The sequence below is a fragment of the Impatiens glandulifera genome, chromosome 9 (assembly GCF_907164915.1).
Source record: "Impatiens glandulifera chromosome 9, dImpGla2.1, whole genome shotgun sequence".
Taxonomy (NCBI): domain Eukaryota; kingdom Viridiplantae; phylum Streptophyta; class Magnoliopsida; order Ericales; family Balsaminaceae; genus Impatiens; species Impatiens glandulifera.
The window spans coordinates 28,919,947-28,945,953 of record NC_061870.1 but is presented as its reverse complement, the minus strand read 5'-3'; the positions used below and the strand labels follow the sequence as shown (position 1 = coordinate 28,945,953).

General features: G+C 31.4%; 5 protein-coding genes across 5 annotated transcripts; all 5 read right to left on the bottom strand.

Moving 5' to 3' along the window:
- Positions 1–301: 301 nt before the first annotated feature.
- Positions 302–1,917, bottom strand: LOC124916163 (probable prolyl 4-hydroxylase 7). The gene is made up of 8 exons (XM_047456895.1): positions 1,829–1,917; positions 1,646–1,732; positions 1,505–1,562; positions 1,334–1,438; positions 1,199–1,256; positions 923–1,098; positions 781–841; positions 302–692 (listed from the first exon to the last, which is right to left on the bottom strand). The coding sequence occupies exons 1-8, from the start codon at positions 1,915–1,917 to the stop codon at positions 400–402; spliced, it is 927 nt and encodes a 308-aa protein (XP_047312851.1). The 3' UTR covers positions 302–399.
- Positions 1,918–2,542: 625 nt separating this feature from the next.
- On the bottom strand, positions 2,543–4,253 carry LOC124914159 (glycerol-3-phosphate acyltransferase RAM2-like). Its single transcript, XM_047454651.1, has 2 exons — positions 3,630–4,253; positions 2,543–3,451 (listed from the first exon to the last, which is right to left on the bottom strand). The coding sequence occupies exons 1-2, from the start codon at positions 4,248–4,250 to the stop codon at positions 2,543–2,545; spliced, it is 1,530 nt and encodes a 509-aa protein (XP_047310607.1). The 5' UTR covers positions 4,251–4,253.
- Positions 4,254–11,896: 7,643 nt separating this feature from the next.
- LOC124913775 (serine/threonine-protein kinase D6PKL1) lies at positions 11,897–13,989 on the bottom strand. Its single transcript, XM_047454190.1, has 2 exons — positions 13,041–13,989; positions 11,897–12,849 (listed from the first exon to the last, which is right to left on the bottom strand). The coding sequence occupies exons 1-2, from the start codon at positions 13,709–13,711 to the stop codon at positions 11,997–11,999; spliced, it is 1,524 nt and encodes a 507-aa protein (XP_047310146.1). The 5' UTR covers positions 13,712–13,989; the 3' UTR covers positions 11,897–11,996.
- A 550-nt stretch (positions 13,990–14,539) lies between these two features.
- On the bottom strand, positions 14,540–15,372 carry LOC124916162 (AAA-ATPase At3g28510-like; the record flags this gene model as incomplete). The annotated part of the gene is made up of 1 exon (XM_047456894.1): positions 14,540–15,372. A coding segment is annotated over one exon (585 nt), but the record flags the coding sequence as incomplete, so codon positions are not given.
- Positions 15,373–18,648: 3,276 nt separating this feature from the next.
- Positions 18,649–20,299, bottom strand: LOC124913774 (AAA-ATPase At3g28580-like). Its single transcript, XM_047454189.1, has one exon. It carries the CDS (start codon positions 20,288–20,290, stop codon positions 18,752–18,754), a length of 1,539 nt encoding a protein of 512 aa, XP_047310145.1. The 5' UTR covers positions 20,291–20,299; the 3' UTR covers positions 18,649–18,751.
- Positions 20,300–26,007: the final 5,708 nt, after the last annotated feature.

The following is a 26,007-nucleotide window of genomic DNA, read 5'->3' as shown; positions in this document are numbered from 1 at the left end:
TTTTGTTTTTGGGGCTGGATTTAGGGTCATTGACTAGTTGGAGCTGATTATGCCAAATCCGGCCGGAGGAACCCTGCCTCCGGAATGAAAATGATGATCTTTGTAAACTCATAGAGGGGTGGTCATGAACTAATTGTTTATTAGACAGTCTCTCAATTGTTATTTGGGTTTATCTTTGGATAATGCCTCCTTTCTATATTAGCCTCTCATTATTTTTAACCAACCGAACCAAATCTAAGGCAGTTTGTTTTTCCTCCTAATATTTGTTTGGTTGGTCATTGGTGGTCTTCCCTTTATCTCAACTATATTTAACAAAATCAATGATAAAATTATATTTATTATATTGATAAGATGGAGTACATATATATATATATCTATATATAGCAAGAAATGTTATTTTCAAGAGCAACGGTTGCAGCTTTTTCTACAATATCCGGGTTTATCATCAGATCCCACCATATAAATGGAGTTCTTCTCGCACTCTCCGACAGCAGCCCATTGTCCGCAATGGGAATTATGGTCGATACATTCATCACGCTTTGGATCATCGAAAGATCTGACATGTATCCATTTGGTTGCAGACCATTTCTCACCCTCTATTACTGGGCAGCTTCCATGCAAGCTCATTGGATCTTCGGTTGCATCAGGATGAAGACCGAAGAATAGCAATGCATCTCCTTTAAGAGGCTTCACTGTTTTGATAATCAGCAGTTAAAAGTGATGAATACTTATGATTTGTTTTATGGGAATGGAATGGAATGGAATGATGTATATTTTTACCTGCATAACCTCCTCTTGCGCAATCAGACACATCTTCATCCTTGGGTTGAGCATCTTTAAGCTGCTTCATGCGAAACAAACAAGTGTTATTGTTGGAGAAAAACAGAGGTTGGATCATAGATGGGAATGAAAATGAGTGTACCTCTGAATCAGGGAATACAGTTTCCCCACCCTTGACAACGTTAGATAAGTACATGAGAACAGTGGCTACCCTGTGGCCACCAAGTTGTTGATTGACTTCATCTACAAAATAATCCATGTGGGGTTCATACTTCTGACCCAATTCATATCGCAAAACCTGGATGGCTTCCCCGTTTTCTGAAGAAGAAGACAACAGTTTGTTACAATTTACACAAAGCTAGCTCATGATGATTCATGATATTTGTTATTTAATTAATGTGTTACATCACACCACCACCTTCTGGTAAGAAAGTCCAGGCAGCAAGTCTGGCTTCTATATTAGCAATTACTTCATCCTATTAATTCAACACCCCAAAAAGAATTAATATAATTAAACCACATACACATAATCAAGTATTAGGTTCCTTTTAACCTCGGCTTTGGTGAAGAACATGCCGGAGCTTGTCCGGACTTCACTGAGCACACTTTCACCAGATTCATTATCAGCCACCATCGACTTCTTGAGCTTGTCCTTAGCCTACATAGATTGCTGTTATTAGTGGGCACAGTAAAAGAAAAGGAAGAATCTAAGAAGCTAACTAACTTTGTTAATCAGATGATCACATTCTTCATCACTCAAAAATCCTTTATAAATGAAGGCCCTGGAACAACAAGAATTCATTTAAGAACAACAACAAACAGACAGATGGGTATGATCAATCGATCGAGTAGAATAATTAAGAACCTGGGACGCCACGAAATTTGAGTAACACGGGTGGGATCAAATGTAGGAGAGGAAACGCCAGTCGTCATTTTCAGCACTGATTCATGCCTGTAACAACACATTACACAACCGATCGATCAGCAAACTATCATTCATTCATTCATTAATTTCATTCAAGAAAAGGATATAGAGATGATAATGTACTTTGTTGTTGTTGTTGAATGAACAAGAACAGAGAGCAACAGCAGGACAGAAAAAGAACACAATAGAGCCTTAAGGAAAAAACGAGCCATGTTAGATTCAGCAAATGAAGAAATGTTTGACAATTAATAATAAATAAACAGGGGATGGATTTTCTTCCTCTTTTAGCTAGGATACAGACAGGCGCCCACAATTTTGTGTTACCAGTTTTTATTATTTTATTTTTCAAAATATATTATTTGTTAAAAAGGTAAATCCATTGAATTCAAAAGTCAATCTTTTTCTTTCTTAGAGATTACCTAAATTAATAGGGGATTTATTTGTTTCCATGCAATTACCAAAATGTCCCTCTTACAAATAGATTGATTTTCTTCCCCCCAATAAATCTTAACCAAACAAAGACCAATAATAAAATATAATATATATATATATATATATATATATATATATATAAATAAGATAAAGAAAGAAAACACTTTTTTTACTTTAAAACCAACTGCCCTTCATGGTGAGGAAAGCACCATTTATGAGACTTACCACTTTCTTTTAATTTCAGTAAAAAACATTTATGAGAGTTTTGAAGATAGTTTATATTTATATATATATATAAAAAAAAGAGTCAATATTTCAGTCCACCAATAGTAACACACATGCATAATATTTAAACTATTAATTATTAATTGTTAATAACTTAGTATTCAATAATTAATCTTATTATTAGCATCCCATTATTAGTTTTTTATGTTTTAGGGTTGTCTTCTTCTCCTCCACTATACCATCATTGCCAGCCAAAGCTCTGTATTTATCCTTGCGAGTGAATCCAGTGCATTCATATGACAATGCCGCCGCCAGCATCCTCTGTATATAATTCGCCACTTCATGGCTCGATTTCCCGCCGGACCCACAAGTTAGCTCCACCGGCAGCTTGTTCAAGAAACTAACTTCATATCCAGGACTAGGGTTCATAAAGAAATAAAACGGATCCATCCCTTTCCATCCCCTAGCTGTAGTCCCATGAAACATACTCATCTTATTCGTCATAGCTACGGGAACAAGCTCGTCAGTTAGCTCCGCGAAAAGGGCAGAGAATCGAAGTAAGAATGGTTCTCTACAGGTGGTTCCTTCAGGACAGATTACTAAATCCCCTTCTTCTAGAAGTTTCTTGATCATATTTGCATCCTTGATTCGGTCGCGGTTGAGTCGGACGGTTTTGATTGGGGAAATGATTTCGGAGAGGCGGGAGAGGGAATAGGTTACGGCGGGGATTGGACGGCCGAGGGCGGTTGAGAGGAATATTGGGTCGAGGAGTGTACGGTGGGAACAGACGAAGAGAACGCCGGTTTGGCCGGTGGATTTCATCGCCGGCGGCGGTGGGGTTCCTTTGATTGTGACGCGAACGCCGAGTGCCCAGAAAGCGTAGTAAACGAGGGGCATTGGGAGAAGTGATCCGGCGGCGATTCGTAAACATGCGAGGATGAATCCGATTGGGATCCATAGAATTAGGAGGAGGGATTTCAGAGGAGTTGGTTTTTGAACCAGGCGACCGTCGTGGAAGATGATCGGCTTCGGTAGTTTGTCGACGCCGACGGGTTTTACTTTCTGGTTAGCCGGAACCATGTACCCTTCCTGAAATTAATTGAACTTATTTAGTCATCTTTTTTAAACCTTATAAAAAACATATTTTACGTGACCATGTGACCATCTAAGGTGGTCGGTCCTTAATTATTGATAGATAAAAAAAATAGCACAATTTGAACTACTTGAATGAAAAGAAAAGAAACATGATCAAGAATGAAACAAGAACCTTGCATAGTTTCAAGAAAGGGTGGTCGGTTTTTCTATCACCAAGACCAACATCAACGACTAGTCCATCTCCAAACGTTTTTCGAAGAGCATCGGCCTTATGTTTCCCAACCAACACCCCTCTACCCGAAACCAAGCCAGTGGCTATCCCCTTATAACTCCCCACTTCAGTCCCCAAAACCAAATCCGCACCTAAATACTCCTTCAAGAACGGTTCCACCATGATCCTAGGGTTCGCGGTCAACACGCACCTCCTCCCGCACGACGAGAACACCCTCCATGTCTCGGGTTGAAGGTCCTCCGAGTAAAACTTGGGCAGGACTGCCCGAGCCACAGACTCGATATCCGAAATCCTCATCCCCGCAAATGTTGCGAAGATGAGGACTTGAATACCCGCGGACTCCGAGACGAAATAGTACAAGAAGCCAGCCAAAGGGGAGGCAATAAGCAAGAAAAAGAGCCTAAGAATACCACCACCCTCGAAAGCAACCAATGCGAAGTAAGGAAAGGAACTACGGCCGCAAAGAAGGGTCCCGTCCATGTCGGCGACAACCGTGTGTTTGTCGCGTCCAATCGATTCACAACGGTCTACTGGTGGATATGAGTCGGGGGCCATTGGCATGATTGATATAACTTAATTTAATTATATTATCTTAGGAGAAATCATTAGCCACCTTTATTATTATGTATATATATATGAGGGGAAGTTTGCTTTGTTTGAGACTTAGTTTTATACTATGGAAAGACAAAATATTTAAATTTGGATTTATGAGACCAATGACTATGTTACAACAGCAGCCAATTAATATTCTCCATACAATTCTTACCTTGTAATTACCGATCAAGATTGCTTAATAATTTTTTTTATCGAGGATAATTGAATTTGTCAAAAGTTTGGTATGGGTTACAATCATATTATAAATGCTTAGATCAATTTGGAGTTGAAATTTTAAACAAAATATTTTGCTAGGGTGGTCACTGGTTATAATTATTATGTCTTTTATTACTGTATAGTTACATTTGTAATATCTAACTTATATATGTGGTCATGTATATATTAGAAATATTTATTAATTGTTTAATAAAGGTTAAATAATTCAATTCAATCTACACTAGTTAGCTATTCACAACCTAAATGTCTTATTTCGTAAAATAAAATACAGCTATTGAAGATTGAGATGATTAAATCTATGATTGGATATAGAAATCATAATATAATGGGAATTAAGAATATTTTTTTAAATTAGACATCACTGGTTGAAAAAAAAAAAATGTAAAAAAAAAAAAAAAAAAAAAAAGATAGAGAGAGTGACTGTGAGACAGCGACTAGGAGAGTGGGTTGACAGGTGGAATTAATAAATAAATAAAAATATAATAATAATTAAAACAAGTTTTTTTAGAATATTCTTTCCTTTTATTAATTAATTTCTCTCTCTTTTTATTAAATAATTTTTCTCTCTTATTAAACCCTAAATCCTAAACTCTAAATCCTAAATTCTAAACTCTAAAACCTAAATCCTAAATATTAAATTCTAAACCTTAAACCCTAATTAATATCACTTATTAGTTGAATTATGAATTTATCTCTTTTATTTTTATGACTTTTCAATTCCTTTATTTATCAAATATTTTTTATTGCCTCTTTTTTTTTTTTTTTATTATTTTTTTTCTATTGACTTATTAATATTTTTTTAGTTTTATTATTTATAAATAAATGTTTATCTAATATTTCTATTCTCACCTGTAAACCCACGTAAGCATCGCTCTCCCAGTCGCTATCTCAAGTCGCATTCTTTATCATTTTTCAAAAAAAATATTATTTTTTCATTTAATTAGATTGCTTTCATTCTAGTTTCCAAATTCTCATCATTTTTTTTCTCTCTATTTAGGAAATAAATTAAATACTTGTTATATTTGTGATTATTACAATTATTAGTATTTTATTAAATATTATTTATTATAAAAAAAATTAATATAGTAACATTATTTTTTTAAACAATAGTCAAATGATATAAGTTTATTTATGGGTAATTTATTTGTATCACAAACTTTAATATTTATTTGAATGTGTAGAATGAGTCAAATTTGAATTAGCTTATAAGTTATTACTATTGATTTTATTATTCTTTTTAAGTAATTTTATTATTCTTTTTAAAGTAAGTTATTATCATAATTTTTCATTTTAATATAATTATTGAAGAACTCACTAAATTTTCATGTTCAAACTTTGTTATATATTTATATTTATTTATATTAGAATTAGTTAAGATGTACAATTTAAATTTGATGTTCACTATATATTTATTCGGTAAGAAATCAATAAATAATATAAATTTTCAATATTTATATTATTATTTTTTAAATAATAAAACTCATTTTATTGATGAATTTAATTGTAAAAATCAAAATTAAATTATGAAATCCATCCAACACAAATTTATCTGAATATTACTTAAACAACATAAAAAACCTTTATAATCAATAAAATAAATTACAAACACAAAAATATCATCAATGATAATTATTTTGTTATATATTGTATATATGAAGCAGCTTTCCCACATAATATCCCAATTCACCAAAATTTTAAAGGCTATATATATATAGTGTTTTGAAAAAAATGATAAAACATTAATTATTATTTTTTCTTTGTAAAGTTAGTTGAAACATCTTCATTAATTGTTTTAATTTAGAAAATACGTCTTCCTTAAACTATTATCCCACGATTAATGCATATCAATCAGCTTAAAACAAAGTATATTTATTATCAACTATATATTTAGAGACGTGATTTAGCTTCACATATTTTAATTAATGATAGGTTAAACCTACTAAAATGTACAAAATGGGTAATAAAAAATTCAAAATTACGAGTTCAATTTTAATTATGAGGGTGCATACTTGTTTCGAACATTAAAATATATATATTAAAAGAATTATTTTATTTACAGCATAATGTTATATATTTGTGTTAAAATTATGAAATTTAAGTTTGAAAATATTATTGTTAATGATTTTTGGACTATATGATTTTCACCGATCATAAAACACTAATGGATACATCGACTCATAGTTGTTCGGATCTTTATATTATTAGTCTGAAAGTTATGCTTCTCTCTACTTTTCATTTTCGAGCATAATACAAATACCATCCATTAAAGTCTTTATGGGTTAGATTTAAATTAAAAAACTCATAACATTAATAGTTCAACACATATAAATGATTTATCTTATTATATATTATATACTAAATATTTAATAAGTTTAGGCTTATATAGGATAAATTCATAATCTGGTAACATCGTAATGTTCTAATTAAAAAAAAAAAAAAAAAACTATTAATATGAATCATAGTGGTGATAAGTCAATTAAAATATATGTATTTTGGAAAAATAAAAAATATAATTTTTTTTTGTTTTCCTTGTAAAAATAGTTCAAATATCTTCATTAATTGTTTTAATTTAGAAAATATGTTTCCTTAAACCACCATGACCACACATCAATTCACACCAATAAGTAAAACTAGGAGTGACAATATAGGTAAGTTTCAGGTAGACGGGTTTGGGTTGACAGGTTAACGGGTTGAACAATTCTAATCTAAACCTGACCTATTTAGTAATTCGGGTCAAAAAAATCTCTAACCTAAACCTGACCTGTTTATTTGTGATTGACCTAGACCTGATCTGTTTGACCCGATTTACCTTACTCAACTCGACTAAACGCGGTGTAATTAATTCACATCTCTCTATTTCAAATTAAAATGTCATAAATACAAAATAAAAATGAAGTTAAATCACAAATTCTTTTATAAAAAAATTTACAAAAGAAAAATGAGTGAGTAAATAAAAAAGAATAACACAAAACTCAACATAAAAAACATGTAAACGGGTTATCAGGTCTACTTTTGGTCATGTCAGGTCGACCCGATTTTGACATGTTTATTAATCAGGTTAAACAGGTCGACCTGATTTTGACCTGAACAAAAAAATACATGACCCTAACCTGATTTTTGCGTGTTCGGTCCGGGTAGTATTTTCATGCCGTGTCCAAAATTGTCAGCCCTACCTAAAACAAAAAGTACACATTCTCAACTATACATTTAGAAACGTTATATAGCATAACATATTAGGGTGTGTTTGATAGCCCTGGAATTGGCATTGGAATTGGAATTGGAGGGTCCAATTCCAATTCTTATGTTTGTTAGACACTTTAATATTAAGAATTGGAATTGGAATTAGAATTCCAATGGAATTCAATATAATGTAATTTGATAGTTCTCAATTCCTATATTTTTAGGTCGGAATTGTAATTCCAAATTAACACGTTTTTCATGTTTTTGACATGTTTAACACGTTTTTCATACATTAAACACGTTTTACACGTTTTTAACACGTTTAACATATTTTCATATTTTGGCACTTTTAACACGTTTTTGGCACGTTTAATACGTTTTTAGCACGTTTAACACGTTTTTGACACATTTAACACGTTTTTCACGTTTTTGACACGTCTAACACGTTTTTGACACGTTTAACATGATTTTCACGTTTTTAACACGTTTAACACGTTTTTGGCACGTTTAACACGTTTTTGGCACGTTTAACACGTTTTGACACATTTAACACGTTTTTCACGTCCTTGACATGTTTAACACGTTTTTGACACATTTAACACGTTTTTCACGTCTTTGACACGTTTAACACGTTTTGACACGTTTAACATGATTTTCACGTTTTTAACACGTTTAACACGATTTTGATACGTTTGACACATTTTTTATGTTTTGGCGCATTTTGCACGTTTTGACACGTTTAACAAGTTTTTCACATGTTTAACACGTTTTTGACGCGTTTAACACGTTTTCACGTTTTTGACACATGTAACACGTTTTTTTACGTTTTTGACATGTTTAACGCGTTTTCACGTTTTGACACATTTAACACGTTTTTTTACGTTATTGACACGTTTACCACATTTTTGACACGTTTTTCACGTTTTGGCACGTTTAACAAGTTTTTCACATATTTAACACGTTTTTGACACGTTTAACACGTTTTTGACACGTTTAACACGTTTTCACGTTTTTGACACATTTAACACATTTTTTTACGTTTTTGACACGTTTACCACATTTTTGACACGTTTAACACGTTTTGGCACGTTTAACAAGTTTTTCACATGTTTAACACGTTTTTGACACGTTTAATACGTTTTCACGTTTTTGACACATTTAACACATTTTTTTACGTTTTTGACACGTTTAACATGTTTTCACGTTTTTAACACATTTAACACTTTTTTTACGTTTTTGACACGTTTAACACGTTTTTCACGTTTTGGCATGTTTAACACGTTTTTCACATGTTTGGAACGTTTAACACGTTTTTGACACGTTTTTATGTTTTTAACACGTTTAAAACGTTTTTAACACGTTGACACGTTTCACATGTTTTTTACGTTTTTGACACGCTTGACACATTTTTAACACATTTAACACGTTTAACACATTTTAACACGTGAAAACATGTAAAACGTGAAAAACATGAAAAACGTGTGAAAACGTGTGAAAAACATGAAAACGTGAAAAACGTGAAAAACGTGTGAAAACGTGTTAAAATGTGTAAAAAACATTTGAAAACGTGAAAAATGTGTTAAAACGTGTGAAAAACGTGAAAAACGTGAAAAACGTGTAAAACGTGAAAAATGTGTTAAAACGTGTGAAAACGTGAAAACGTGAAAAACGTGTGAAAAACGTGTGAATAACATGAAAACGTGTGAAAAACGTGAAAAACGTGTTGTAATGTGTGAAAAACGTGAAAATGTATTAAAACGTGTAAAAACGTGAAAACGTGTAAAAACGTGTAAAAAACGTGTGAAAACGTGAAAAACGTGAAAAACATATGAAAAACGTGAAAAACGTTTGAAAAACGTGAAAAACGTGTGAAAAACGTGTTAAAACGTGTGAAAAACGTGAAAAATGTGTGAAAATGTGAAAAACGTGTTAAAACGTGTGAAAAACGTGAAAAATGTGAAAAACGTGTGAAAATGTGAAAAAATGTCAAAAACGTATTAAACGTGCCAAAACGTCAAAACATATTTTAAAAGTTAACATTTTAAACCGATATTTTATTTTACAAACATTGGAATTAGAATTGAATTACAATTCTATCATTTTCCCAAACATAGGAATTGGAATTGAATTACAATTCTATCATTTTTCCAAACATAGGAATTGAATTGTAATTCAATGCCAATTCTCATGGAATTGGAATTAGAATTCCAATGCCAATTCCAATTCCAATTCCCCATCATCAAACACACCCTTATAGTTTTTAATTAATTATTAGCTCATTATCTATCTAAAGTCTAAACTATATATATTGTTTACATAATTACATTTATGTTTAAACATCGTTTATTATGAAAGAAAAAAACTATAAATAGATTGCTTGATTTAAGCATAGCACATGAGTAGGGTCCATAATTTAAGTTAGGATAGTAAAAAAATAGTGAAAATTTCATCAAAATAGTGAAAATTATTATAACTAGATTAATCATGAGTTATATATATAAAAAAACTCAAAACTCATCATAAGATCATAATCACTTGAAATCAACCTAATCCAAAAGTAAAACATCAAATCAATTTAACAATTATCATGTGAAGAACTCAAAACACCAATGAACCAATTTTGTTGATTACTTAACTGCCAAATTATAAAATTCACCCTTTGTTCAAGCAAATAAGAAAAATAAATGTAGTTCATCTCAATTGAATATGGAAGATTATTATTATTTTTAATATAGTTTCATACCTTATTGGGAAATAATTATTTAAATAAACTAGTATACTTTTATATATCCATTTATCAATCAAAAATATTTTCTATTTTTTTAACTTAATTTTTAATTCATTTTATCAAATAATCCCCCAACTTTCTATAATCTTAAACCAAATAAGGTTACAATATGGGTTTTTCAAATAACCCCATAAAAATTAAACATCGTTTAACTCTTCTCTCATCAATCACGTCACTTAATTCATTAATCAAAAATACTAAAATACCCTCTATTTTAAATTATTATTTTTTATTTTATTTATATATATCAATATCTTTTAATAATTTTATCATAAAAATTATTACCTCCTTAAAATCATCTACAATCTTTCATTATTTTTTCTTTCTCTTGGGTTTTAAATAACTCTAATCCGAAAAAGGCCTAAATTACCCAAATTCTAATTAGCTTTTTAGTATAAAATAAAATAAGACAGAAAATGTTAGATTTATAGAATGATTAGTAGGTAGCATTGTTTGGCCCGCCAAAAGTTTGTCACATTATTTTTTATCTTAAAAGAAATTATTATATTATTAATTTGGCTGATCAAGAATTCCATGCATATTTTCAAGAAGTGTGTAATATTAAAGCAAAAGCATCTTTCGTGTCCTTTTGCTCCCCCTACACTGACAAATTTGCCTTCACCCGTTGAGATGACCGCTAAGATTTATTTTATATATATTATTAAATATGTAGTTAAAACCAATAACGCAATAAAACAAACTTTAGTTTGTCACAATGGCCAAAACTTCACCATACAATATCAGATTCTCTCATTGCCACCTCCCACCAATCCACAATTTTCTTTTTTTAAATGGTTCCCATACCCTAAACCCTAAACTCGGTTCTTGTACTATACCATTGATACCATTGAGTTATAATTCTCTACGTCTACTCGCAAACTTCACCGTTCACCCACAAATCAATATGCCAAAGAAAAGGCTGAGGCCAAAGAAATAAAGCATAATTGTGAACTCTACAAGGAGACAACCAAAAAAAAAAGAGGAAAAAAGAAAGTTGTGTGATGATATGACATTTCACAATCTATATAATTTGCCCATGAAACTTTATATGATTTGTCAATTTCAGTTTCAATTTCGTCTTCAACTTTATTAGAATATCAAAACTTGTTTTATGTTGGGTAATTTAGGGATGGTTTATTGGTTTTTTTTTTTTTGAAAAAAAAATGAAGTTATGTTTGGATTTTTAGTTAGTTGAATTATAATAATGTTTAAAATTTGTATTATATAAAATATAGTAAATATTTTTATTTATAAGACCTAGAATAACTCAACATCAAACAAGCTCCAATGGTCCCATCCAGAAAGTGAAGAAAATGGTTTAAAAGAGATTTTGTACGAAAAGTTATTGAGAGCAAAAGTTTAGGGGCCCATTTTTATAAAATTGAATTTAAAGGAGATAAACAATAAAGAGACCAAACAATTAAATTATTCATTCCTGCCTTTTTTTTTCATAGAAAAATGTAACGCCACCAATTACATATAGGCAAGAAAAATGCAACTATTTCTCTTTAGAAAAATTCAAAATCTAGATAAGGCCCGGATGACCTATCTGAGGAGTCTGAAGCCAATTTATCGCTCGAAGTCACGCCTGTCTCGGGTTTATTAGTCCGACTGAAAATCGATAAGTCGATTACCTTTGGAATCTCGGGTGGCTGATTTCCGCGAATAAGCGCCCAATTAATGCTTTCGAAAAAAGAATGTTGTTTGATCTCAGTAGCACCTCTTTTAAATCCTAATCTCTTTTGAGGATCCTTTGAAAGGAGACCCTTGATCAAATCCTTAGCTGCAAAACTAACCATTATTCCATCAGGAAACTTAAGTTGTTCACCAACAACATTAAATAAAGTCTCCCTATTTCCATTTCCTTTAAAAGGAGTCTTCCCACATAGCAATTCATACAAGAAAATTCCAAATGTCCACCAATCAACAGAACTTCCATGCCCATCTCCCCTGATTATCTCCGGGGCTAAATACTCGTGTGTGCCCACAAACGACATTGACCGTGCCTCAGTTGGCTCTGCAACAAGCTCGGGTAGAGAATCCATTTTAATCTGTTCTCCCCCACTTTTCAATTTTGATGGTTTAGAATTGAAAAGTCGTGGTTTGAAGCAAGAGGGCTGTCGAAAACATGTTGGCTCGGCGCAAACAGGCAGTTTGCAGTAGGAGGAAGTGCAAGGGGCGGAATCTGGATTTGATTTCACGAGCGTGGGGTTGACGAAACATTGTAAAGACAAATCAAAATCAGATAACATGATATGACCATCTTCTCTAACCAAGACATTTTCAGGCTTTAAATCTCTATAAACAACCCCCATCATGTGTAAGTACTCAAGCGCAAGAAGCACTTCTGAAGCATAAAACCTGCAAAAGTTGGGGGAAAAAGAAAAGAAAAGAAGCCAAAAAGCACAACACAACCATTATGAGAAAGCAATCCAGACTGAATCATAACACATAAAGGGACAACATTAACATCAAATGACACAAAATGGACCACAAGAAGTCATTCCATTCCATGATTCATTTAATTAAGATTTGATTAGAACTCAACTAACCTAGCTGCCTGTTCTTCAAAATGCTTGCCGGGCTGCCTTTGCCGGAGAATATGGAGATCACCTCCACTGCAGAACTCCATAAGCAAACACGAGAATTTCTCAGTCTCAAAATGAGAATAAAGTGTTGGAAGGAAAGGATGATCCAAAAGACCCAAAATTTCTCTTTCTGTCTTCGCTCTAGCCAGCTTCTTCCTCCCAGCTAACATTCCTTTATCCATAACTTTCATAGCAAACAAACTTCCCATTTCTCTCAATTCAGCCAAATAAACACTCCCAATATCCCCAAATCCAAGTTTCTTCAAAAGCCTAAAATGGCCAAGACCCAATTCCCCATCTTTGATTTTCACCGATTGAATTGCATCCCAACGAAGATCATTACCTTTATGAGGCTTCGATTGACATGATAAACTTCTAAGACTAGCCTCATTTACATCAATGCTGCTATTACAACAACTTGTAGAACTCAAACTACTCTTCTCACTTCCCTCACGTTCACTACCCCCAAGACTCGTCTTTTTTTTCATCTCACACGAAATGGAATCAGACCCAGTAACACTACTCATCGTTAAATTCAAACCCACACTACCTTCAAGACTAAGATCACGAAAACTAACCTCTTGAGATGAACTTGAATCAGCAGTCGGCACATCCATTTTGGAATGATCGTTCATGGTAAACAGAGAACACAGCTAGTTCTTGATTTGAAGTGAAAGTGAAAACAGTCAATGAGATGCGTCGCCGTCGCCGAGGTAGTCAAAGATAGGGCGAAAGAGAGAGATTAGGAATGCATAACGGCGTTGAAGAATTATGAAATGGCGAAAGGGTATTTTATAAAAGAAAAGAAAAAAAGTGATTGAGAAACCCAATACTGAACTTCCGACTCTTGGGAGAATCTCTTGCTCTGTTCCAGAAATTCAACGTTCAACAGCTTGCAGACAAAACACACAAGACCACAAACATATATATATATATATATTTAGTAAGAGAGAGATTGTTTTGATTTTGCGAAGATTGAAACAGGGTTTGATTTTTAAAATATATATATTTATTGATTAATGCTAATTGATAACAGGTTTTAATGGTTGATGATGGGACCACTATCACTAACCAAATCTTGGCCGTTTAAAATTAAATAAAACTTATGTAATAGATATGAATCATGTGATTCTTTTGGTACCATCATTTAAAGCTCATATTATTATTTTTTTAATATTTTCTCACCACACCCAATAATTTGTTTATTTATTTTAATGTTATATACTATTCTATTCATCCATCCATAGCCCTTTTTGAATTTCCCTCCCTTGGTTACTTCGGAATTTTTTTATGATTTAAATTTGCACTTCTTATAAATTATTGATTTATTTTTGGGGTTAAACTTATTGATGAGATCGTTTAAATTAAGAATATTTAGGTTAATAAATCATGAAAATGTTCAAAATTATAATTTTTGTATGGATTTAATAAAAGGTTTCAACTTTATTGTGAAAGTAGACCAAATTTGCATAACTTAAACATTATAAGCCCAATAATAATTACAACAGAAACAACAACTTACAATGGTTTAGGCCCTAAACTATGGGCCGAACTAGAGCATTTAAAACTGAAATATGTATGCATTTATTTTATATATTTTACTATAATCCGGCAGATGAATTATATTCAAACGATATCAAAATCCGTGATATTTTAGTCTTTTACGTTGTGGTCGATTCTTTTCACCGAACCGAACCAACCTCGGGAATGGTTAATCATGAGATGCTAATCCATGTTGTTTAACTTCTTCTTCTCCTATAGCAATAGTATTCTCTCCATCCTTCTTCACCTCTTCTGCTTCTTCTTCCTTTTTCTTCTGTTTGGCCTCCTTCTCTGCTTTCAACTTAATTGCGTCTTCTTTGGCTTTATCCAGCGCATTAACCAGACCCTCCAAACAACTATACGCATCGTCCTCTTCAGATTTCGGCATCAGATTTTCAGCCACGTCTGCCGGAGTCATATTAACTTGTTTCAGTTTTTCCTCAATAGTTGGAAACAGACTGTGCGAATCAAGGTCCATGTAATTCTTTGCAAGAATCTTAAACGCCTCGAACCCACAATAGGACAATTCAACATGCTTGTCCATTCTCCCCCTCCGAACCAGAGCAGGATCCAGCTTCTCCACATAATTGGTCGTGAAAATGATGATTCTCTCCCCGCCGCTAGCAGACCATAACCCATCTATGAAATTCAAAAGCCCGGAAAGAGTAACTTTGCTGTCCTTATCATCCGACTTCATAATCTTAGCAGGGATTTTCTCTTTAGCCTTCTCCTTATCCTCTTCTTTCTTCTTATTCAGTAACGGGAAAGACTATTATGCCAAAGTTGGGAAACCCTGGAAAAGAGGGTATCTTCTTTATGGTCCCCCTGGAACTGGGAAGTCTACCATGATTGCCGCCATAGCTAATTTTCTACAGTATGATGTTTATGACCTTGAATTGACATCAGTCAAGAACAACAATGAGCTGAGAAAACTACTAATTGACACAACCAGCAAGTCCATTATAGTGATTGAGGATATTGATTGCTCACTTGATCTTACTGGGACCCGAAAGAAAAAGGAGGAGAAAAGCAAAGAGGAAGGTGAGAATGATCCCTTGAATGAGAAAGAGACTGATCAGGAAAAGGAAGCTAGTAAGGTTACTCTTTCTGGGCTTCTAAACTTCATCGATGGAATTTGGTCTGCATGTGGTTCAGAAAGGATTATAGTGTTTACGACTAATCACATTGACAAGCTAGATCCAGCTCTAATAAGAAGAGGGAGGATGGATATGCATATTGAAATGTCATACTGCCAATTCGAGGCATTCAAAGTTTTGGCAAAGAACTACTTGAATATCGAATCACATCCTCTTTATGAAACAATTGAGCGTTTGCTGGGGGAAGCGAATATAAGTCCATCCGATGTCGCGGAGAACTTGATGCCTAAGAATGCTTCAAAAGATGATGCTGAGATGTGCTTGAAAAGCCTGATTGAAGCACTGGAGAGAGCCAAAGATGATGCAAGGTTGAAGGATCAGAAAGAAGACATACAAGAAAAACCAGAAGCAGAAAAAGAACAAGGTGAAGATGGAGATGGAGATGAAGATCCGAAATCAAAATTATCAGGCAAACTAGTCAAAAAACACAAAAGTTATTTGAGGGTACTAAGGAAAAATGTTTGGTGCATTTGAAATATTTGATAGCAGTACCTATATTATGCGTGATGAAAATAAAATAAAAACTTTGTTTTAATACATTTCTTGTTTTTTTTAAACAAAATAAGCTGACATGAAAATATGAAATTAGCTTGTCTAACCATAACAGTTATTTTACTACATGTATGTTCCTAGCTGAAGAAGAAATAAACTAGATTCTGCAAGCAATGAATAATCAGTTCTTTATAAGTAGTAGTGTATTTCAGTGATATGCATATTGAAATTGTCATACCCTAAATTCTGGGTATCAGAAGTTCTGGTTAATACCTGGATATTGGAAGGAGTCCTCTGTTTGAATCTATAGAACATATTGGGGGAGACAATTATGACACCTTCTAATGTTGCAGATCAACAGATTCATAGGTCTTCTTTTATATGCTGTAAACCTGTTATAATCTCCATAGCAGACAAGTTATGAGGCAGTTAAAATAAAAACCACAATTAGTTGTCTTGTTCAAGAACTAGGTGTATACATGATATTCCTTGCATTTGTTTTTACAGTAGCATATTTGTGTACTAAATAAGCTCCGATTCTTCAGTTAATAAGCTGCTAGAAGAGAAACTGATGGAAAATTTCTAAAACTCAGTTCACAATGTAAAACTCCACTAACATTCTGTTGTATGCACACACATTCCAATCGGAGTACTATGCTAAAGAGATTGTCTGTATAGGATATATGTATAGGAGACATGAATTCATGATCAATTGCAGTTTAGACATGATTCTAGCAGTTTAATTGTATTAGAAGCAAACAGTTCCACAAATTCAATAGTTGACCTCCTAGTTTCTCTGTGAAAAAACACATGTACTGTAATATGCATTACTCAAAGAAATTCAGTCCAACCGTTGCATAAACATGTATTATTATGTTGAAAGTGCAAAATTGAAAGATTAACATGATAATGAATTTAAACGGAAGTTCGTCGACTGAGCTTGAGTTGCCTACCTGTAACCGGTGCATGAAAAGGTTAACGAAGAGAACGGAAGTCGGAGTCGCCACTCCGGCTGGAAACATGAATGTGCGCTCGAACTCTCTTTCGGCTCTTCCCTCTCCATTTCTATAAAAAAATAAATAACAAAAACGTTTCAGAGTTTCAATTAAAATAGTCCCTTACAACGGAATAATAGGGTTGTAAAGTGCCTAGAAAAACTATGGTGATGTTCGAATCTTGGGTTTGTTTAGCATATATTCGGGCTTAAATACGGTCTCGAGCTCAACTATATTTAGATGAGCTCACTAGCGGTTCAAGGTCAGCTTTAGCATTGGCTTGTTTACAACATAAAAGATGGCTTCATTTTAGTTGTAGAGCTTCACTTTTTTTTTTAGTTATTAAATATTAACATAGATAACATTGGGTAAAATATTACGAAAATTATAAAGAAAAAATACAAATTTAACGTCATTCATTAACATAAAATTTTGACATCCACCTAAAAGATATAATATTAATAAGGCTAGAACATAAATTATATTAGGATTAATAAGGCTAGAACATAAATTATATTAGGATAGTATAGTATAGTATTAGGCTAGACATCCAAAACTCTAATGAATACAGAATTGGACTGAAAATGATATTCTTAAGACAAAAATTTCAATTATAACTGTACATTTAAATAAGTCTCAACATATACAAAATATATAAAATTATATAATCTTAACATATATAAAATTCTAACATATATATATATATTTAAAAAATGTATAAAATACTCACGGATATAGAATTCAATTAGCACATTAAAAAAAACCAAATATTCAAGTTTACTCAATAATATATTAATAAATATTATACGATATTTCAAACTAGCACATAAACGAGGTTCTACACAAACATATTTAATAGCACATAAACGAGTCTCTAAACAAATATATTCACGAGTCCATTAACTATTTTCTAAACAATGTTACAAACCGAATATTTAAAAGCTCTAATTTGACTCGTTTAATTTTTCAAATTTTTAAACGAGCTCGGTTTGTTAAGACTAAAGAACAAGTTCGAACAATTTTTTTATCGAGACAAGATTCAAATAATTCACGAGCAACTCTGTCCATTTACATTTTTTTTAAATAGTATATATTATAAAAAAAAAATTATACAAAAATTTAAACAGATATGAAATAAAATACAAAAACATAGAGCATATATATTAAATCTAGAATAACTTAAACATTATAAACCCAATAACAATTACAATAGAAACAACCAACAATTTCACAGGTTTAAGCCCTAGACTATGGGCCTAACTAGAGCATTTAAAGCTTGAATATATATACATGCATTTACTTTCCATATGCCATCAACTCACAATTTCTTTTTTATTTCTTTTTTCATTTTTTTTTTTCAATTTTTTTTTCAATTTTGTTTTTGAATGAGAAGAGAACTACTACTATAATCCCTCCAATTCTATTTAAATGCTATTGACATTTTTTTTTTTATAGTCGATTCTTTCCACCGGACCAATTTTGGGATCGGTTAATCATGAGATGCTAATCCATTTTGTTTAACTTCTTCTTCTCCTATAGCAATAGCATTCTCTCCATCCTTCTTCACCTCTTCTGCTTCTTCTTCCTTTTTCTTCTGTTTGGCCTCCTTCTCTGCTTTCAACTTAATTGCGTCTTCTTTAGCCTTATCCAGTGCAATAACCAGACCCTCCAAACAACTATACGCATCGTCTTCTTCAGATTTCGGCATCAGATTTTCAGCCACGTCCGCCGGCGTCATATCAACTTGTTTCAGTTTTTCCTCAATAGTTGGAAACAGACTGTGCGAATCAAGGTCCATGTAATTCTTTGCAAGAATCTTAAACGCCTCGAACCCACAATAGGACAATTCAACATGCTTGTCCATTCTCCCCCTCCGAACCAGAGCAGGATCCAGCTTCTCCACATAATTGGTCGTGAAAATGATGATTCTCTCCCCGCCGCTAGCAGACCATAACCCATCTATGAAATTCAAAAGCCCGGAAAGAGTAACTTTGCTGTCCTTATCATCCGGCTTCATAATCTTAGCAGGGTCTTTCTCTTTAGCCTTCTCCTTCTCCTTATCCTCTTCTTTCTTCTTCCTCTGCCCAGTCAAATCAAGTGAGCAATCGATGTCCTCAATCACCACAATCGATTTACTTGACATGTCGATTAGTAGCTTCCTTAGCTCTGTATTATCCTTAACAGCCGTTAATTCAAGGTCATATACATCGTACTCTAGAAGATTAGCCATGGCCGCGATCATGGACGATTTACCAGTCCCGGGAGGACCATACAAGAGATACCCACGTTTCCATGCCTTTCCAATTTGGGTATAATAATCTTTAGATTGACTGAATTTGATCAAATCATTAATAATCTCCTTCTTCTTGATTGGATCCATAGCCAGAGTATTGAAATTAGAAGGATGTTCAAATTTCACATGACTCCACATTCTCTGGTAACGGAATCTACCGCTCCTCTCTTCGCTTTTACAATTGGTGTATAGCTTCCTCTGTCTAGTCCTGACCGCAATCGCTTTTCCCTCGTCAAGGACGTGCTTAAGGTAAGTTGTGGTCACGAGCTCGCGATTCTTCTTATGGAACTTGAGTTTGTAATAACGCTTCTCGTCCTCTCCTGGGAATACAGTGATTGTCTGTCTTTGCGGTGGCGTATGGCTGGACGACCACCAAAGTTTGACGTTTTGAAACTCGTCGATAACTTCTTCGTGATCGTCCATGCTGAAGACCAGAGCGTCCGAACCGTAGGTGACGTCTGCCTTTAATCTCTTGGCCCGATTGGACGAGTTTTCGGCCAAGTAACGCTCAATGGCGATGTAGAGTTTTGAGCGTTCAAAGCGGCCGTCGCTGGAATACTCGTGGAAGGTAACATGAATGTATGGGTAGAACAGGCTGACGAGTTCTCTAACGTATTTCTCGATAGGTTGTCGGAGTTCGTGGGGAAAGTATTGTTTGAACATCGCCCAAAAAAACATTACTCCGGCCGCCGCCGATCCAATGTTAGCCCATGTCTCTCCTCCCATCATCCTCATCAAGTTTTTCTTGTGTGTATATGAGGATTAACAGTATAGGATTGATAGCATATTTAAGGTGGAAATTAAGAATGTGGTAGGTTATTTTTTTTTATTTAATAAAAAATTAATATATTTTCCTTACTTTAATCTCGGAATATCTTAATTTAAAACTATATCAATATTATATTTTTTATACCTATAAAACCAATATTTTTAAAAATTAACACATTTTAAATATTAAATTTAGTTAAAAAATTAAAATTATAAAAAATAAACATAATTATATTCGATAAGTTAGGAGATCATATATGTTATTCCGGATTCGTTGTTTCAATATGTACCACCCTTATAAAAATAGGTTGACTTTTCCTTCACTCTTCATTCATTTTGACTCATTCTAAAAAATGATCAATTTTTTTTTGTAAATATGGTACATATTGAAACACCAAATCTAGAACAACATATTTGAACTTCTAAATTAGACTAGAATGGATACGAGAAAAGAAGATTTAAAACGGTTGAACAGTCTTCAATCGCATTTATATTGTAATTTTTTTTTTATATAAATTGATAATAAAATTCACTTAGATAATAATAATAATAAATTTTGACTTAATTAATAAAAATCTCTAACTTTTTTTTAATTAATTCTTTTTTATTTAACAATTCAAGTTCATCACATTTAAGATTTTTTTTCTAACTTGAATTCATCTTCTTTTAGCCAATCATTTGTGCACATCAATACTTCCACAATTTTTTTAAGACTCAAATTGCTCGTAAAAAGATGAACTATCTTTATAAAATCAAACTCACTACTAACCAAATTGCAAAAATATTATTGACAATAATTGAAAGAATTATGTACTTAATTTCACTCATTTCCAATTAGTCCAAGATATTGAAAGCTTGGTTATAATTTTTTCCAATCTTATAGTCTAGAGATGACATATATTAAATAATATTAGTATAATTATATTTTGATTTGATTTTTAAAAATTATATTTTTATAATTAAATTAATATTAAATTTATTATATCTTTATAAGTATATTATATATATATATATATATTAATTTATAAATACTATTTCGATATATCTCTATATACTAAAATTTTGAAAATCTCATACATTTACCGTACAAATAATTTTGGTATGGTACAATACCTTATATCTTTTACGGTATATCTTAAAAATCAATATTTACAATATATTCCAATACAATATTTTTGATAATTTATAATATTTATAAAAAATTTCACCCTAAGCATGTTTCATAACATATTTCCATAAATAGCAAATTCTATTTATTTAATGTTTTGGCCTACCTTTTCTTTTATTTTTTTTAATTTTATATTTTATATACATAGTAGTGTAGCGAAGGTTGACTTGGCTTAAAATATATTATACTATCTGCTACGGTATGTTTCGAGCCATATGAAAAATAAATTAAATATTTTTTTAATATTGAATTTATAAATAATTATATAATATATACATCTAAGTTTTTGTAAAGGCCGACATCAAAATATTGACAAATTATGATAAGATTTGCATCATTATATGAATTCAAATTAAAAGGAGAAAATTCATCAAATTAACATTAAACTACTAACATGAAAATATTACAAAATAAATTCATCAAATTAACATTAAACTACTAACATGAAAATAATACAAAATCGATTTGACAACGTTTCTCATTGGTTGAGTGAATCGAGGTTATAGTTCACTTTGCAATAAATTTTGTATTATTTTTTTGAGTTTTGTATTTTTTATTTTCATCTCAAACTTTTCTTGAATGATCATTTTAGAATTTTCACTTGTTTACGAATAAGTTCTACATGAAAAGTTATGTTGAACAGCAAAACCCTACTTTTGTTGAACTTATTTATACTCTTTAATTGTTTATTTTTTCTCTTATTTCTCCAAAACTAAACCTTAGCTTTTTTTTTTTCCAAAAATAAAATATAATTCGTCTTCGTCTTTTGGTCGTTATGATATTAGCTAGCTCGATAAGATTAAGGACTTGTGAGGTTGCGTCTTCTCATTGCAGACATTACTATTCCTGGACCACAACCCTTCTCCGTCTTTCTTTCTCAATCCATTCCTTTAATTATTAATTTTAAATAAACAGATTAACTTTTAAAAAACATATATATAAATATGTATTATTACTATTGACTTGTAGGTCTTTGGGGGCAAAGGCCATGACCATGACAATTACTCCAAAGTTTAGATTGGCCAATCACCCCACAAGGAAGAGTCAAAATTGGCACTTAGTTTTATTATATGTGTGGTTTGTATATTATAATATTTTGAGTAAATAAGTTGAACAGTATTACTACGGTAGTCAATTGGAAAGATACTATTTAAAATATTAAAAATTCACTAATTTAATTTTTACTTTTTTTTAATAAGATGTCCTTCAAAATTTACACTTTAAAGTGTATAAATATATCAATAAACAATGATAACAAAATAATATACTAAATAAGTATTAATAAATTAATACACAAAATAGGTTGAATATATATATTCTCCCAAAAACTTTATTAGTATTTTAATAAGAAAATAGCACGTTGATCTAATCAAAATACATGTTATAGTGTTTGTAATTTACTTTGGTTTAAATTATTTAATAAGCAAACATAATCAATAATATTTTGTTTGTTCTCTTATTTATTATATTATTTAATTTATTAATTAAAAATATAGAAATATATTTATTTTATTTTTTATTTTATCATTATATATTAATATATATATATATATATATATATATATATATATATATATATCATTATTATGCATCCAATCTTGATTTAAACTTTTTTTTTTAAGAAAAACTATTTTTTATTATAAAAAAATTTTAAATGTTTTTTTCACAATTTATTTAATTGTTGTCAAATTACAATAGTTCTAATTTTACACATTTCTTTTTCTAAACTCTTTAAAATGAATCTAATTGATAATTAATAAATATTTTTAAATTATTTTAACTTCTTTTTTTCCCTGGAATTAAATTTTGTCTAATTAAAATTTTATATCTAATACTTCTATAACTATGGGTTTGTTACCTATTCATAATAAAAGGAAAGCCCATTTCAATGCAGTCCGAAAAGTCCTATCCACATAGAAGGATGTGACATAAAAAATGGACTATTTTAACATATTTGTTTGAGGGTTGATTTGAATATAAAAAACTTATAAACAAATTTTACACATATAAACAAAAAAATTTAGCATAACGATAAGAAATACAAAATAAGTTTTTCTAAATTATAGTTAATAAAACTCTTATTCCTAAAGAATTAATAAAACTCTAATTGACATTTGGTCCACCACATTTTAATTCTATTTTAAATTTCACAAAAATAAAGAATTATAATCAAATTCTTATGTTTCAACCAAATATAATAAAAATAATTTAAATATATATTATCTATATTATTAAAATATTTGTTTAACATAACCTACTATCATAACAAATGTCAAACTTTTATTTTTATTAAGAAAAAAAATTAATTTAATATTTTAACTTCATAAATTAAATAAATAAATATATATATATATATATATATATTCGACGTGTTAATTTTTTAAATTAAAAATAAAATAAAATATCGGTTCAATATATTACTTATTTTAAAAAAAAAATCAATTCAATATATGAATTTCCTAAATAAATAAAAAATGCTCCCCTACCCTTATTCCTCATTTCTAATGATATATAAAGATGATGCCCTTGTTGTTGATGACGATGGAGGAGAGACATGGACAAATTGACTATCTTAGTGATGTTTGTATGGGCCATATGATGGGAAGATGTATTTTTCAAAATAAAATACTTTCTCAACTAATTCAGTATAATAATAATAGATGAACCAAACTAATTCAGTATAATAGATGAACCAAACCGAATAAATTGAAACGATAATATAAGACAAGTTTTAACGTGGAAAAACTTCTATTCAAATTGAGAGTAAAAAACTCTGAAACATGAACACTTCACTTAACAATCCACTATCAACGAACATGTTCGTGAACTTACGTCGAATATCAAGAAACTCAAGCTCGACTCGTTTAAATTTTCGAGCTTTTAAATGAGCCTGAGCTCGACTTGTTAAGATTAACTAATAAGCTTTTTGCCGAGCCGAGATTCGAATAGTTCGCGAGTAGTGTTCATTTACATCCCTACTTCACATTATATACTCTAGGCCTAAACAAAACCACATCAAGTTGAGTTTCTCAAATTATGAGGACAAAACTCAACAAACTCCCTGACCGACTAGTTAGAAGGCAATAGAAACCTAGTAACCGAGCGACAATACTCAAACTTGTTTCGTGACAACACATTTGTCATCATATCTGATCCATTATCATATTTTTTTTTTTTGCAAAAAACCATTTACAATCAATTAATTGAGTCTTATATCTAGGTTGTGAATTATGCTCATCTTGCCGATAAAACCATCGATTTTTCAAAGCATTATTACCCTTATGTAGCTTTGTTAGCTCAAAAATGTTATTCACACGAAAAGATTGCATCTCATCTTCCATGGAATTTATCCATCCTTTTTATTTTCACTTTCCAATGATTTTTGAAAACTTTTAGGTTCTCCACCGTTCATGAATACGTCTTAGTTTATTAGAAGAAATTGACTCATCAATATTTTCATTTCCTTGTTGATTGTCATTTCCAGCATTAACTTCACTATTAAAGCCAAAATCAACAAAATCATTAGTATTTAAAGGATTACCAGTATTTAAATCCATACATTTATTTTCAGTTTGATCGTTGTTAGTGCTTATTGAGTTATGAGCAACTGTAATTTAATTCATTTCAACAATCTTCTCATATACTTGAGTGGGAACAACCCCGTATACCTTGTCGATATCTTCAATGGTATAATCCTCCATAAATACATCATCGTGACTACGAATAAATTTCTTGTTAATCGAATCAAAGAATCGATATCCAAACTCATCCAGTCCATAGCTGACAAAAACACACTTCTTGATTTTGTCTTCCAACATTGATATCTCATATTTGAGAACATGTACATATGTCATACACTTAAAGACATTTTTACCACTCAAAACATGGTTCGACACATCAAAGTTCAAAGAAACATATGGTGTGAGATTTAACACATGTACCAATGTACTCAATTCTTCACCCCAAAAATATCTTGGCATCTTTGCTTGTGAAAGTACGCACACATCCCACTCTTTCTACCAATGTTTTATTCATTTTTCAGCCAACCCATTTAACTACGGTGTTTTCGGAGCCGATTTTTGGGACGAATACCTTATTGTCGACAATACTCATCTAAAGCCCAATGTACCCTCAACCGTTATCCGTTCGAATACATTTCACATTTTTCCAGTTTTCCTCTCAATTGAGGCTTGAAATATTTTGAATGTGTCTAACACTTGATTTTTTTTGTCTTCAATGTATATGAAATAGTCATCAATAAAGGTTACAAAGTAGTATGAATCACCAAGTAATTTTGACTTCATTAACCCACATACATCATAATGCATCAATCTAGTAATTCTAATTTTTTTTTTTATTTTTTAGATGATCTAAATGTCACTCATCTTTCTTTTCTAGCAAAACAATCTGAATATTTTTTTAAGTGCACATTTAAAACCACACAACACATTCTTTTTAGCCAACATAGTTAAACATTTCTTGCTAATATGAGTCAAACGTTTGTGCCACAACTCAG